Source organism: Alternaria conjuncta (assembly GCF_024043145.1).
Source record: "Alternaria conjuncta strain BMP 0040 chromosome Unknown scaffold_22, whole genome shotgun sequence".
Lineage (NCBI taxonomy): Eukaryota > Fungi > Ascomycota > Dothideomycetes > Pleosporales > Pleosporaceae > Alternaria > Alternaria conjuncta.
The window spans coordinates 124,764-139,860 of record NW_026250111.1 but is presented as its reverse complement, the minus strand read 5'-3'; the positions used below and the strand labels follow the sequence as shown (position 1 = coordinate 139,860).

General features: G+C 51.9%; 6 protein-coding genes across 6 annotated transcripts; 4 read left to right on the top strand and 2 right to left on the bottom strand.

Annotated features, from left to right (window-relative positions):
* Positions 1-1,388: 1,388 nt before the first annotated feature.
* On the top strand, positions 1,389-6,150 carry J4E85_010267 (uncharacterized protein; the record flags this gene model as incomplete). The annotated part of the gene is made up of 2 exons (XM_051474479.1): positions 1,389-4,169; positions 4,219-6,150. The coding sequence occupies 2 exons, from the start codon at positions 1,389-1,391 to the stop codon at positions 6,148-6,150; spliced, it is 4,713 nt and encodes a 1,570-aa protein (XP_051321669.1).
* A 64-nt stretch (positions 6,151-6,214) lies between these two features.
* Positions 6,215-7,138, bottom strand: J4E85_010266 (uncharacterized protein; the record flags this gene model as incomplete). The annotated part of the gene is made up of 1 exon (XM_051474478.1): positions 6,215-7,138. The coding sequence occupies one exon, from the start codon at positions 7,136-7,138 to the stop codon at positions 6,215-6,217; it is 924 nt and encodes a 307-aa protein (XP_051321668.1).
* Positions 7,139-7,649: 511 nt separating this feature from the next.
* J4E85_010265 (uncharacterized protein) lies at positions 7,650-8,639 on the bottom strand (the record flags this gene model as incomplete). The annotated part of the gene is made up of 1 exon (XM_051474477.1): positions 7,650-8,639. One exon carries the CDS (start codon positions 8,637-8,639, stop codon positions 7,650-7,652), a length of 990 nt encoding a protein of 329 aa, XP_051321667.1.
* Positions 8,640-8,939: 300 nt separating this feature from the next.
* Positions 8,940-10,523, top strand: J4E85_010264 (uncharacterized protein; the record flags this gene model as incomplete). The annotated part of the gene is made up of 4 exons (XM_051474476.1): positions 8,940-9,089; positions 9,139-9,219; positions 9,272-9,707; positions 9,757-10,523. The coding sequence occupies 4 exons, from the start codon at positions 8,940-8,942 to the stop codon at positions 10,521-10,523; spliced, it is 1,434 nt and encodes a 477-aa protein (XP_051321666.1).
* Positions 10,524-11,016: 493 nt separating this feature from the next.
* On the top strand, positions 11,017-12,323 carry J4E85_010263 (uncharacterized protein; the record flags this gene model as incomplete). Its single annotated transcript, XM_051474475.1, has 2 exons — positions 11,017-11,347; positions 11,416-12,323. 2 exons carry the CDS (start codon positions 11,017-11,019, stop codon positions 12,321-12,323), a joined length of 1,239 nt encoding a protein of 412 aa, XP_051321665.1.
* Positions 12,324-13,031: 708 nt separating this feature from the next.
* On the top strand, positions 13,032-13,733 carry J4E85_010262 (uncharacterized protein; the record flags this gene model as incomplete). Its single annotated transcript, XM_051474474.1, has 1 exon — positions 13,032-13,733. The coding sequence occupies one exon, from the start codon at positions 13,032-13,034 to the stop codon at positions 13,731-13,733; it is 702 nt and encodes a 233-aa protein (XP_051321664.1).
* Between the last annotated feature and the right edge of the window lie 1,364 nt (positions 13,734-15,097).

Here is a 15,097-nt window from a genome sequence, read left to right as displayed (position 1 = left end):
TCAGCCATGCGGACGACAGCTTTCAACCGCTGATGTGTGGCCGTCGCGGTAAGAGATCCAGCAGTAGTCTCTACCCTATAGCTTGCATCGAAAATCTTGCAATTATGGCATCTCCAATGACATCCGCAATGTGCACACCCAAGGTCATTGTCAACGCTGTTGTCGCCGTGGCACTCACAACACTGCCATCGCCAACACGGACGAGCGTCTGCCATCGTCAAGCTTGATCGAGGTGCGGGTTCAAATAATGAAGGAAGATGAGACACAAGACACGATAGTAAACAATACCTCACATGTTATCGAGCTGAAGATCCGGTGAGGAGCCCCGCCATGCCACCTGCCACCCATTGGACGCAGCGCAACTTTGCGCGCTCATGCTTCTCAGTATGATACCAGTCACGAAATTAAGCTTAATGGCAGAGAGCAAGGCAATACAGAAGAATGCAACAAGAACAGAACCCCAGCATGGAAGTGCGTGGTACGACCGTGAGACGCTAAATGACGATGCAGCGCATATCCAAGAGAAACCCCGCCCATCGGATGGAGACTTAACTCATGGGTAGGATGGGCTTAGCTGGATTGACTGTAACACTGCAGACAGTCTTTCGGGGCATGACCCCATATGTAGTATCAAGGTAAGCATATCGAGAGAGCTGAAGTGTCTGGCACTGATGATCGGTCGCGCCCAGGAGTGGTGGGCATGATGTGGGTGGGACGGGCGCTGAGTCAGCCCGGGAGCAAGCGCCGGCCTCGGCTCACACGAGGAAGCTACCGTACCGCGCGCCCCCAGGGCCGCGCCCGCTGATGTTCATAGCACTCCATCATCGCATCTCTTTGCGCATCAACCTTAACTCCATCACGCGTTTGATTTGTGCTATGTCATAGGGCGTACATACACCCCCAGTCTCAACAACCGTCAACAAGCGACGCCGTGGCAATAGGCTGTACCCACCGCGGAGACAATACGAGCAGCCACAATACTGCAGTCATGCTACACCATATATCCTGCAGCTATACCATGTCCAGCAGTACCACAAATGACGCGATCTTACCTAGACCGGTGATGGTATTTGGACCGGGATGATGAGACGGTACTCAGCAGCCAATCAAGCACGCGACGTGTGGTGAGGCACGGCTGAGATCTGGGGGCCAAAACGGAAATCCTGTTCTTAGGATTTCGGAGGTAATAGCTTTAATAGCGCCTCTGCGACAACAAAGTGGGCGCGTGCCCAGCCCAAAGTCTACGGTATACTTACTCCGAAGTTGACCTCGATCTTTTGCAGAAGAGACAAACACTTCCAGACTTAGCGACAGACCTGCTGGCCCCCGTGAGGCTATAGCTTCGCTGCTTCTAGAAACCCTCGAAGTATTCTTGTGGGCACTGAAACATGAGGTTTGGGCGTGGGCGGGATAGTCCTGAACCTACAGATCCGGTCTTCGACGAGGACCAAGATCTCAGCGAAGTCTGGCCACAGGTCGTGCGGCAGTATGAGGACACCACCAAGAAAAAGCTAGATAGTACTACTACCTTCAAGAGCTTCCAGCTGCAGATTGATGCAGACATCAAAGAGTCAACGACGAAAAGCCACCAACATGCTCGAACTGTTCTCAACAATGTCGGTACCTGTCTCGAGAAGTTTGGGAGCATTGTCGCACAAGGGGCAAGTGTAATCTTCGGACCAACTGCTCAATGCTGGAATGCGATAAGCTTCGTGATTCAAGCAGCACGCGGCATCAACGATATGATGGACGGGTTCGTCACTCTAATGGAACGCTCATCCGCCTTCTTGCGACGTCTTGTGTACTTTCTGGAACAAGAGGCCGGCAAAGATGGAGCCTATTTGCCGCGCCCTCTTCGTAGGCCAGCATACGAGATTCTATCACAGTTTCTGGGTGTGCTTCGTTCTTCCTACAAGCTAGCTACCAGCACAAGAGAGCGAATGAAGTCGATGGCCGGAATCATTCTCTTCAACTCGAACGATGCGGTCGCAGAGTCACTCCAGCTCATGGAAAATCATATTCAGGAGTTCACCAGAGCCGAGGCTGATGTCATACTAGTAGGAGTTCGAGGGCTTGCGAAGCATCTCGTCAAATCTGACGAGGAAAGAGCCCGCCACCAGAGTGAAATACTTGAATACCTCCAAGCCACATACAAAGTCGGTGATCAGGTTCTGAGCGTCACTCAGCAGATGAAGACTACTCTGGACGGTCGAGCTAATAAAGACCAACAGAAAGAGAATTTGGTCAAGATAGCGAACAGTTTGGGACTGAAGAAGCCTGGGGACTGGGAGACTTGGACCAAGCGGCACAGTGAGCTCTGCAAAACGCATGTGGAAGGGACAGGAGAATGGCTCAGTCAAGACGAGCCTGCATTCAGCCACTGGGCTGATCTGGAACAGCACGAAAAGAAGGTCCTCTTCCTGAAGGCCGACTCAGGTTTCGGCAAAACACATCTTTTCAACCACGTTGTTTCTCATCTCGAAAAGAAATGTCGGGCTGCACGCGGACCTAATCAGGCTTTTATCGCTTACTATTACTACGGAGATGAAAAAGACGACTCCCTCGAACGGTGTATTGGGTCCATCATATACCAGTTTGCAGCTGCAGATGTCGGATATGCTCAAACTGTAGCAGACGAGTGCACGCGACTCGCAAGCATTGCGCGAGCTGAGGATCGATGGCATAATCTTGTTTCGGGATTACAGCGCGCCATGAAAGGGACTTATTTCATATGCATGGACGGTTTCGATAGTCCTGGCCAGCTGGACAGTGTAGAGGTGATGATGTTAACTATCGCCGGCCAAGCTGCGTCTTCAGCCAAGTCTAACGGGGTTTCCCTACGTCTCTTCGTGTCCGGAAACGACGATGCGCTTTCTGAGATCTCGCAACGAGTTAAAGATGTCGACACCATTCTTCTCGGGAAACGCAGAGTCTCTGCCCAATCCATGGAACGAGCGGGCAACAATGCAAATATAGCCTCAGACTCGCTGCCGAACGCAAGCGATCTGAGAGCTGTCACAAGCGCCAGGATCGAGGAGGTTTGCAAAACTAAACCTGGTCTGAAGGCTCTTCTTAGCGACGCGAACATCGAGCTTTTGCTTGAAGGCATACGCGGAAACTACAGAAACTTGGAGGCCAAGTTGACGGAGATCAACGCTTGCGACACTAAAGGAAAAGTTCAGGAGGTCATCAACAACACAAGTGCCGACATGAACGCCGTACAGAGAAACAGAATCAAGACGCTGGACGCTCTTCTGACTTCACGTCAGGCTCAGGTGCTCAATTCTCTTCTTGTGTGGATTGCAGGCTGTACCTACCCACCAAAGATCAAGCTTCTCGAGAGCGTTCTTTTCTTCACCTTTAAGGAGGACTTCCTCCTCACAGATCAAATTGCTACTACCTACTCGCCTGTGCTCACGATTGACAAGGAGGGCAGGGTGGAATTCAAGGACGGCCTTAGGGATATTTTGTCCGTGGATACTTCCTCGGGAGCCGAATCTGCGATCGCTCAGTTACATGCTGAAGCGATCACTACTGCCGAAGTCGAGCTTTGTCGCCGGTTCATACGAAAAGCTTGTGATGCAACAGATTACGCCAGGTTTAGGTTCGATGATTTCTTCCAGGCCATGGCACAAAAGGTACATATTCACCTCGATGACGACAACACTGTGAACGTTACCATGATCAGCTTGTGCATCGATGTTCTGTTCGACAGTCGGAAGGACGGAAGCCTCGAAGCAATGCGCGACCATGCTTCATTGTGGTTTTATGAGTATCTTAAGGCCTTGGTCAAGACGCTCGATGATTTTGAGCCACAACGAAAGTTTATGACTGGGATCGGAGGCAAGCTGGTTGACTTGTTCTGCGACCCCAAGATGATCGATATGTGGTTCTCCAAGAAGAATTTGTCGTGGTTGAAATACGATTACCTGTATTCTGAAGAGAACCTCGACGCTATCTTGGCGTTGCTGAAGAATTCGCAAGTGGCCAAAGGCTATGCAAAGGATGCAGAGAAGAGTGAGTGGGTAAAGTCCATCATTTCAGATGCCGCGAGCAAATACTCCGTTCTCGAGCGCATCGCAGCGCGGCTGGCGACCCACTGGTTTAGCTGTTCGACTGGAACAACAGACAAGGATTACCTTTGGATCTCATGGGGTATTGTAGCCAAGGTGAGTTCTTCCTGACAATTCTGAAAGGTTATCTGACACCGATAAACAGCTATCCAAGCCAGACAGACCTTTTGAAGAATGGAACCCGCCTTCGAACGCAGAGATCGACGAGTACATTGGTTGGGTGAAGAAGCACAAGCAAATCGAAATCGACAACTCCACCTGGGATTACCGCGTAGGCGCTACGTATCTCGTCTTTGAGCATTACAAGGAAGCTGTTATTGCGTTGGAGAAAGCGAAGCAACACCCTCGGTCAAACTGGGGACTCTTCTTCGGTCTAGCAAAGGCCCATGAGAATGAAAAGAACTATCGTGCAGCCCTCGGTTACATGCAGGATTTCAGGTCGCTCGGCGAAGGGTCACTGGAGACGGATGATGCGTACAAGGAGGCCTACTGGGACCTGCTCAGGACGGAAGGAAACTGCTTTAGGAAGTGTTGCGACTACGACCTGGCTATCAGATCCTTCCAGGAGCTTTTGAGCCAGGATATCGAAGAAACGTCTGATATGAATTGGCTCTGCTTATACGCTCTTTCAGGTATCTTCAAGACCTGGACCGACACAAAGCGCTTTCAATCTATCATCGAATACATTCGCAATTGGAAGGATGCAACAGCCAACAACCGTGGCCCAACATACTGGTTACGGAGAGCAGCATACGAAGATGACGTCCATGCATGCATCATTGCGGCTGCAAAACATGTCGGAGCTGTGGAAGAAGTCATCTCTCTGTACCAGGAGGCTATAGACTACAAGTCGCCAGACCCTTCTACTGGAGAGGAACCGGGGGTAGATAGTTCTGCCGAAGCAACAGGACAGCTGCAGCACTTCCAGGCTGTCCTCAGATTCCACGGAAGTACGTCCCAAGATGATCAGTACCGGAGTATACAACACTGGGAAGGGATTGTCCTGCAATCAGACCAGAATCCAACGTTGTTTATGCCAGCATGGAACGCGGCCCGGAAGTTGGCCCCGATTCTTCTTGACAAGGGAGTTGCTGAGCTTGCAGCAGCTCCCTCGAGCGCTTGCGAAGACTACACCAGCCGATTGAAGAAGCTTGTCAACCTAAATACAACGATTATCCGTAATCTTCGTCAAGGAGCTTCCGACCCTCGCCTTTGTTTAGCAAGGCTATACTGCCTCAAACAAGACAATAAGTCAGCTGCTGCGCAAGCGCAGGCTCGGCTTTGCAGTGTCTTCGACAAGTGGCCTGAAGCTCCTGATGATGATTCACTCTCTCTTCGTTTCTCGAACCTCGCTCAGACGTTGACTGTCCTCGACAAAGATGCGGATGCTGTTGCAGCATGGCAAGCAATCGGGCCATATGAACCTACCAACGCTACGGAGGCGAAATCAAACGCACCGGGTACTGAAGAGCCCGCACAGCCAAGCTGTGAGCCATCCCACAAGGATGATGTGCCAGCGACGTCCGAGAACAGTCCGGAAACCATACCAGCCACATCTCCATCATCTACAACTACCACTAAGGCGTACCTCTCAGGATATGGCTGCGGTGCAGACTGCGGGACGCAATGGGAGAACATGCTAACTGACTGTTGGGTATGCAAGCACTGCCTTTACTTCCAGCTTTGTCGTAACTGTTACAAGAAACTTCAAGAGGACGATCTAAACCCTTTGATCTGTAACAAGGATCACAAGATGCTCTATTTGCCGCCATTCGACTGGGAGGCATGGCGTAGTATTCCAGCAGACATGATGACTGTGGACAAGCAGCTAGTATCTCGTAAAGACTGGGTAGACAAGATTCGTAAGGGGTACAATGTGCAACAGGCAGAGATCGATCTCATCAAGATAGAGAAGGCGAGGGAACTGAAGGCTGCCAGTGTACTTGCCGTACAATGGCGCAATAGGTTACAGAGAATTAGGGCCAACAGACCGTCGGCAGCGCCTGCACTTCGTCGGGTCGGGACTGTCGCAAAGGGCATTGATGCAACCCACGTAACAAAGCAGCACGACATCTAGATGAGAGTAGGATGGGCGTTCAGCGATGTGTCGATCGAGATTCATTGCTGAGAATACACGACAGTTATTGGACACAGCACAGGCGCTCGTCTCTATTTTTTTTCTTGTGTTGCTCCAACTCCTCACGACCTCGTTGTGCTTCCCAACCCTCCACCCACTCTACAAAGGTTGGGTGGTCAAATTTTCTCGCCTCAGCGAGTGCAGCATCCGGATCCGCGCCTCGGTCGAGTAGAAACCATGTCAGTTCGCGTGCATCTGTGTCTGGTCTGCCGACGCCAACGATGTATTCTAGTGGTGTCCCCATTTCTCCTTGCAACCATTTCGTGTCGCGCGGAAAGTCCAGCTTGTTCACATCCAAGCCCACGGTATCAACCAGATGGCGCACCATCGCCATACGTTGGAAGTAACGCGCCCTGCTCCGCCGTTGCCATTCCTCGTCTTTCTCGGGGTCGTCCGTCCCCTCGTGACCCAACGCCGCCATGAGCACCGCCCTATGCAGTGTACAGGGTCCCAAGGGAGCCCTTTTGGATCGCAAGAACTCAAACATTGCGATGTCACCCGTCTCCGCAACCTTCTGCAGTATGGGCCTCTTGTATGGTGGTTCCCCAGGCGTGGCAAGTTTTGCGCCATGCTTTAGGCACCATGCAAGCTTCTCGCGGTCATGGATACAAGACCACATAAAGGGGCTCTGCCAAGATCGAGGTTCTCCTGCCCAGTTTATGTCCCAGCCATGAGCGAGCAGGAACTTGAGAGTGGAAATTTCAACCTCTTTGCCAGAAACGTCGATGTGCTTAATGCTAACGCCGTGTTTGATCAGATAGTGAAGAGCTGGTATCGAGTTCTTCTTTATGGCAATGCCTACGGCTCGTTCATCGTCGCGTCCCTTCGCATTGCCTTGGGCGTTGGTCCTGACCTGCTCGAATAGCTCTAGTTCGTGCTTGTGCATCGCGGTATCAAAAAGAGTCTTCACATCCTCTGCCTGATGCATCGTGGGCTTGCGTGTTAAGCAATGTTAGGCTCGTATACTCTTTATTACTGCTGGCGTCTATTTAGCTGCTGACCTAGATTGATAAGGTGGCGGGTACAAAAAATGGGCAAAAAAGAACATGTGCTGGCAAAAACATACAACAGCGGGGAAGGTGTCCAAGTCTGGTATAGCCCTCTACCAGTATCAAAAAGGTCGTAGAATAAGATTGAATATCCTCGACCTGGGAAAGCTCGTGCCGAGCCGCGAGGCTCGGCACCCGAGGATTACCCGGCGAGGTAGCTCTGCTCATAGAAATCAGGTAACGACCAGGAATATACACGCGGATACCACACGTTGTGCTCCATGCTGTAATGAGATCAATTCTTCAAGCTGTTGTGTCATCTTATCAAGCCACCCGTAGATGCGCTTTTACCGTAACTCCGTCGCTGAAGATGCAATGCAGGTATTCTTCTCCTTCTCATACGCCACGTCCGACAAATGTTTCTGCTCCTATCCTTGGACGATCCCCCATTTAGTCCTTAGGAAGCATGTCCTGCTCACTGCCGTCCCTGGGCACATAGTTGATACCCGCGCTCTCCACCGCTCCAATCACGTCTTCCGGGAGAATACCCTCGACCTGGGTCGCGTAAACGCCTGGGACGTAGCCCTCCAGGCGCTGATATCTGGCAACCCAGCTCCTTGATGTATCCGCGACAGTGATGAGGCCTTCGAAGACCTGGGATGTGCAGTCGTTGATCTGCTCGGGGTTGCCGGCGAGCTCGATGATCTCTTCGCAGTTGGGGCAGCCCTGAGTGAGGAACTGATTCTGGGTTCGGACAATGGAGCAGACCATGCAGGCGCGCATGTTGCGTTGCTGGCCTGGCGGTATGTGCGCACCGCCCTGGATCATGTTCTGGGCCATCTCGGATTTCTCGATGTTGGGACGAGGGTTCGCGGGCGGCTGCTGACCTGGCTGATGGCGGGTTTTTGGTGTGACAGCGGAGCGCTCAGTACGACCAGGGAGATTGGCGTCTAGGGAAGAGTTGTCGCGACCTCGACCTGCAGTGCGCGGACGTGTAGGAGGATTCTGAGGAGGAGTATGGGGCTGCTGCAGAAGCGCTTGATGGTGAAGCGGAGTCTGGTTGTCGAAGATGGATGTAGGCGACCCGAAATACTCGATGGCAGGACGGATGTCGTTGTTGAAGCTGACAGGAAACAGAGCGTCCGCCAGTGTCCTACTTTGTTCCACGGTTCCGGAAGCTTGGCGAGGCTGTCGGCGCTCTGGCTCTGGACCTGACTCGGGCGCCGCTTTAGAGAGGTTTAGTCGCTCACGCGAGGCTACGGGATCGACATTCTCCAACTCGTGCGCAAAGTATGGCTCCTCGTTTGCCCTGCTATTTCCTCGGAGGCGTGTAGTGGCGCGAGGTGGGGTGACATCAGGCTCGACTTCGTCGCCGTCAGAGTCGACGGTGATGTAGCGATCTTTAGGTGTCTTGACCGTTGCCCTACCCTTGCGCGCCATGATGTCTAGTCGGAGCCGAGGTCTCTGGTTGGTTGATCGTTGGTGGAGGCGTTAGCGGCAAGGCCAGGCGATGGCGGGACAGACTCGTTTGATAACTTTCGGCGGGCAGTGCGGGCGACAGGTCACCTTCATTTTGTTGCCGTACGTCACTGGTTTGCTATTCAAATCTCTTAACGCGCAGGGACGCAACTTCCCTCCCGTCAATCAACAGGTGCACCAGCCCGTCGCGCCTTCTGCAACTACACCCGCTGCCCGCGTGCCTCGCATAACCCAGCTTGTCCCGCACTGCGTCGATACATCATGGGTGCCCCGACCGACGAAGCCACCAAGCTCAAGGACCAGGGCAACAATGCCTTCAGGAACCAGGAATGGGACAATGCCCTTGAGTTCTACACCAAAGCGATAGAGGCCTACAACGCAGAGCCCTCGTTCTACACCAACCGCGCACAAGTACACAGCCCACCTGCGCCTCCCGAGCATGTACTAATCTATCCTCCAGACATACATCAAGCTCGAACAGTATGGATACGCTATACAAGACGCCGACACGGCGATTGAATTGGACCCAAACAACGTCAAGGTACTATTGTCGCAAACTCATATCGTCATCATGACGCTCATCGCAGCACCAGGCATACTACCGCCGCGCCTCAGCGAATACCGCCATCCTCAAGCACCGTGAAGCGCTGCGCGACTGGAAGCTCGTCGTCAAGAAAGCCCCCAACGATGCCAACGCAAAGCTGCGCATGGCCGAGTGCGACAAGGTCGTCAAGCGAGACGCCTTCCTCAAAGCCATCGAGGTCGAAGATGCGCCGTCGGCAGCAGAGGGTCTAGACTTGGAACACATGGCCGTAGACCCCTCATACGATGGCGCAAAGCTCGGAGACAAGATGACATTGGAGTTTGTCGAAGACATGATTGAGCGATTCAAGAACGGCAAGAAGCTGGCCAAGAAATACGTCTACCAGATCATCATCGCCGTCATGGACATTGTCAAGAAGGAGCCCACCATGGTCGAGCACGATGTCGAAGATGGAAAAGAGATCACCGTCTGTGGTGATACTCACGGTAGGTTCCAGGCAGAAGGAGTAGATATACTGCGTACTGACAAAGCTAGGCCAATTCTTCGATCTCATGAACATCTTCAATCTCGCCGGCAAGCCCTCCGAAAAGAACGCGTTCCTCTTCAACGGCGACTTCGTCGACCGAGGCTCTTGGTCCACCGAGATCGCCCTGCTGCTTTACGCCTACAAATGGCTATACCCCGATAGCTTCTTCCTGAACCGCGGAAACCACGAGACGGACGACATGAACAGGATGTACGGTTTCGAGGGTGAATGCAGGGCGAAATACACCGAGCGAGTCTTTAAGCTGTTCTCGGAGTCCTTCTCCGCGCTTCCTCTTGCCACCCTCATCGGTAAGAAGTACTTTGTGCTTCACGGTGGCTTGTTCTCGGACGACAAGGTCACGTTAGATGACGTGCGAAAGCTCGACCGATTCAAGCAGCGTCAACCGGGACAATCTGGGCTCATGATGGAGATGCTTTGGACCGACCCGCAAACGAACCCAGGCCGTGGACCCAGCAAGCGCGGTGTCGGTCTGCAATTTGGTCCCGATATCACCAAGCGCTTCTGCGAGAACAACGGCCTCGAGGCTATCATTCGGTCGCACGAAGTACGCATGGAGGGTTACGAAGTCGAGCACGATGGACGCTGTATCACCGTCTTCTCGGCGCCCAACTACTGTGACAGCACCCACAACAAGGGCGCATTCATCAAGATCGGCCCAGAGTACAAGCTCAAGTTCACCCAGTTCGACGCTGTTGCGCATCCAAACATCAAGCCAATGGCATACGCATCAAGTGGCATGGCCGGTATGATCTAATGAAATTGAAGTAAGTTGGTTCAGTCATTGTTCGCAGCGATGCATACTTGGGTGTTCTTCGGCGCATCAGCATACTCGGAATTGGTTGGGGCTGTGTTTGATCTTTCAGGATTGATTGGGAAGGAGCGCTGCTATACGAATGTACTATAGAGCCTGGACGAAGGCACAATTCCGACGTCGATGTACACGAAAAGCATCGAGCAGAAATATAAGAGCAGAACATTACCTCCTGCGCGTCTGACACGCTATCTCGGGTAGCGCGTGGTAGATGCGTTGCCCCTCACACGCGGCCCCACGTGTTGCATCCCAATGCGGCTAAGTCTGTTGACAAACATGGGTCGTCCTCGCCTTCCATCTCATCGCGTCCGCCAACCTGCTAACAAAGCGCCCTTTACGCCTGATCTCGCCGTAGATCTATGACACCGGCACCCTGTCGCATCCCTCATTGTTTCTACATCAGCAATGTGAAGACCAATCCACTTGCGCAATCACCATGTCGCCGTATCAACAAATCTTCTCCACCAACGCCGTCCTAAGCGTCTGGCGCAATCTTCGCAATACAAAAGATAACAACGACCTTCTCCTCGCATTCCAGTACCACCAAGACGATGCTCGCGGCCAGAAGGGCAAGAAGTATGCCAAGGGCGGCGTTGTGGAGAGCTCGCAAGAGGTCGCAGATGGAAAAGCGATCGACGTCGGTGGCAAGAGCATTGGGTTTGTTGTGCCATGGCGGGCCATGCAGGCTCAGAGACGCGAACTGAAGGAAAAGGAAAAAGAGCTCGCTGAAGCACTAGTGGCACTGGCTGGAGAGGTTGCCTTTACGGGTATGTGCCTAGCGATGGGTGGTTTTGGGGAGTGTTAGAATATGCTCATATACTGACTATCACAATAGATCTCTCTTCTACCCTGCAGTCTTCGCTCACGCAAAATCCTCTCATCCAGATACGCCACCTTGCTGCCGGTCTGTCGCGTCAAATGTCGAAGATCGAGATACAAATGGCCGACAATGCTCCTTTCGCAAATGGCAAGAATCTATACACCGGCGGGGAGATAGCGCAAAGGTTCCTCCCGCCGATACAAACACTCTTCCAACAGCGGCCCGTACCCCAGCGCATGATCTTCGAATTGCTCATGGAGTTGAAAGACCTCATCTACATGGGCATGGCAGGTTGCGACAAAGAAGTCCTGGAATGGGAGGTAGATGGCGCTGCGATTGGAGCGTTGGAGGAGCTGGACGATGCGATGGTCAGAGCAGTCACACCAACAGTACCAGCCATCGAACCGGAGCAACGAAAAGAGGTTGAGACTGGGCCCAGGCGTATACTAAGGCGCAAAGCTTCGAGCCTCATCTCTAACTCCGTTGTAGTACAACAGCCAGTCTCCTTCCTCCTTGCAGCGCCAGAAGAACTCCTTTACAGTCTCGAATCGCTCGAAACGACAGCGCTCGCACTTACACACCTCACACTCCCTATACCCGATCTTTGCGCACACGCCGTCATAACTCTCCGTCGTCTCACGCCTCGGCAGACCCTAACAGACTTCTTACAGCAGAAGAAACGAAGAAATGGCCGGTGTGCAGAGCTCGCGCGTTGTATGAGGTGGGCTGGTACGCAGTGGCGGCAAAACGGCGGTTGCAGGAGAGGTTGCTTGAACGAAGACGAAGATCCTGAAAACCTTCCTAGCTGGCATAGGAGTAGTCGCTGGTTCGACGAGAAGGGTAGTGGGACATTTATGGTCGGTGGAGGAAGGGCGACGCCGAAAGATGATGGATTTGGTGTCATCAAGATGACGCCTTCGTAGGCAGCCCGCGGTGGGGTTTTGGGACTGTTTGGAAACTGGCGTCATGGATGTACGTGTACGATGGGATGGATTTGGATGATACTCGACGCAACGATACCCTTTTGATTTCTCGGTATATATAGGGTAGGCTTCGGTTAAAACACCAATATAGTCTTTGGGAGGGACTGGAGGCATTGCTTTGTGTATAGGTGGCGAAAGAAAGTGAACAGTCACTAACACAGATAGGAATGCAATGTACTACATAGCCATGTATGAGACATCCCGATCTCTTCCTAATTTTCCCTCTTCAGGTCGCACAAGATCCGCAATTCTTTAGGTTACGAGAATGGTAGCGCCCCTGTGAACCATAAATGAGCTGTGGGTCAATCGACATTCCATTCTTGGGTGGATCTGGCATCTAGCGACCATGCCGGAGCCTACCGCTCAGATCATACTTGGGTGTCTCTGGTGGTGTATACAGTCATTCAGGTATTGGCAAGTCGCACATTCAGAGATTCGCCAGACTCATATGTAATGGTGAGCCTAAGTCGAAGCGCAAGAGAACAGTCACTGTGTAACGTCTGCCGAGTATAAAAGGCGGAAGTTCAGTACGGTATCTTACTTTCTACACTGCATATCCACTCCAGTACCCATACTAAAGGAGCGATAGCCAAGTCTTCCCGAAATTTTCATCCAACAACTCAGCCCGCAACAACTCCACCAGTCACCATGAACCTAAACGCTGAAGTTAGGGCTCCCGGCTATGATGAAACACGCGAAGTCGAAGACATCCCTTATGGAAACCCTTTTTGGGACCCGAACTTCGACCAAGGCTCGCCCGACAAGACCGGCGCCTGCACTGAAAAGAGAAAGCAAATCAGATCAGACCAAGTCGTACCGATGAATGAACAGGGCTCAGACGGCCGCCGCGACACGGGGAATAAGCTGAATAAGATCCTCCCCGTTACTAAGGTCGAACAGTACTGGAACCCTCTGTGGAAGAAGGTGTTCAACGATAAGGTCACGGAGGAAACCTTCGAGAGGATTGTAGTAAGGGAAGAAACCTCCGAGAGGGATGTAATAAGGGAAGAAAACTTGGAGAAGGTTAAAGTAGGGGAATACAAGAGATACAAAGTAGTGTTCCGATGGGCAAAGTGCGGACCGAGATGGTGTGGTCTGCTGGTGAAGGATACGACAGAATGCCCACATGGAACGGTGTTGTGGCTGGATCAGAGGCCGCCGGGGTGGAGCGAGGACGAAGAGGGCTGGAAAGAGGGGACGAATCCTTTCCAGTTGAATTACAGTGGAACTCACTATGGGAGATTTGACTACTTCGACAACGAGGAGAACGTTCCGATGAGAAAGGAGTTTGCAGCTAAGGAGGGTGAGCAGATCAAAGAGGTAGAATGGGTGGCTGGATTTGATTATTGATGGGATGTCTTTGGGAGATCTGGCATAGCTAGCTGTGGTAGCATCTAGGTGATGTGAAATACCTCTGCTAGACGATAGAAACGACAGTATGTTGAGTCTACTTCAGGTTATACATTGCGAGACCAAGACACGCACCATGCATGTGCTCTACAGATGCGACAAAGCCATAGAAGCTTCTGTCGTCCACGTGGAGAGAAATAAGAAACAACATGAAACCAAGTGAGTGACCGGTCTATCCAAGGATTGCGGTTGATATTTGTAGCAATTCTGTCCTGTCATCTTTCCCGTGACCAAATCTCGATCTAATTAGGCTATCGTCGCGGGGTTTGGAAGTTCCCAACTACAATCCCATGCGTGCTTGACGCGCAGTCTGGCTATCAATCCCAGAGTTGGAACCCTCTGAACAAGTGGCAGTGATGAGTAGAAATCCAAGGTCGTAAATTTAAAGCTCGCTCAAACTTCATGATCGTAACCTTGGAAGTCTTTATCACTGGTCGTAAGCATCTCTTATCCGTGAATGGCTGACTGATTCGTTGTCGGACCGTTGTGGCTCGAATTAGCTTCATTCCGTCCTTTACTATGTATGAAGTTGAGATCTGCCCCGATGATACTTTGTTGCGTGCATCATAGCGTAATCTTCCGGAGTTGTATTGCCCAACTTTGGAATGCACAACCTACAACGATTAGTGCGCTCAGGACGTTTGACTCGCATTACATTGAACATCAAATAAGGAGGGGCTCAATAGCTCAGGCGAAAAGGGGGAGTTATAGGAGTAAATCGAGTGGCTTTCGGTGATCCAAGTGGCGAGGCTCAGCCGCAGAGTGGCTTCGAGGGCAGATTCTCATTGGCGTGCTCGCATGCTTGACCGGTCAAGAACATAGGCTCCCCATAGGCGGCAACCAAGAGCCTTGCGGACTGCGATAATATAAGTGAGCCTTTCCCCGCAGAGTTACGGTAGTTTCCAAAAGTTTCTAACATTGATCTGTTCCCCCAGTATGCCACCACCACCACACATACCGCCTGACGAAGATATACGGAAACCGGTTACAGCCCAGGCCAGAGTAGCAATCGTGCAGGATCTGTGGCCAGACCGAGGAACGCGGTCATCGAAGAATCTTCACCTGGTATGGGATGCATACTTTGAACATTACACTCGCGAGTGTAATGCAGTCTTATCAGGACCGTCCTTCAAGAAGTGGAAAATCGCGATAAGACACAGAGAGCTTTTGCAATTCATACATTTGCTAGAAGGAACAGCTGACAGAGAAAAGTTCAGAAAGCTACATCAGGATAAGACGAAGAGGTCAGAGCTAGCACGGAAGATATTAGCAGACAGATTTCGGCTTCCCGATAATGACGGAGC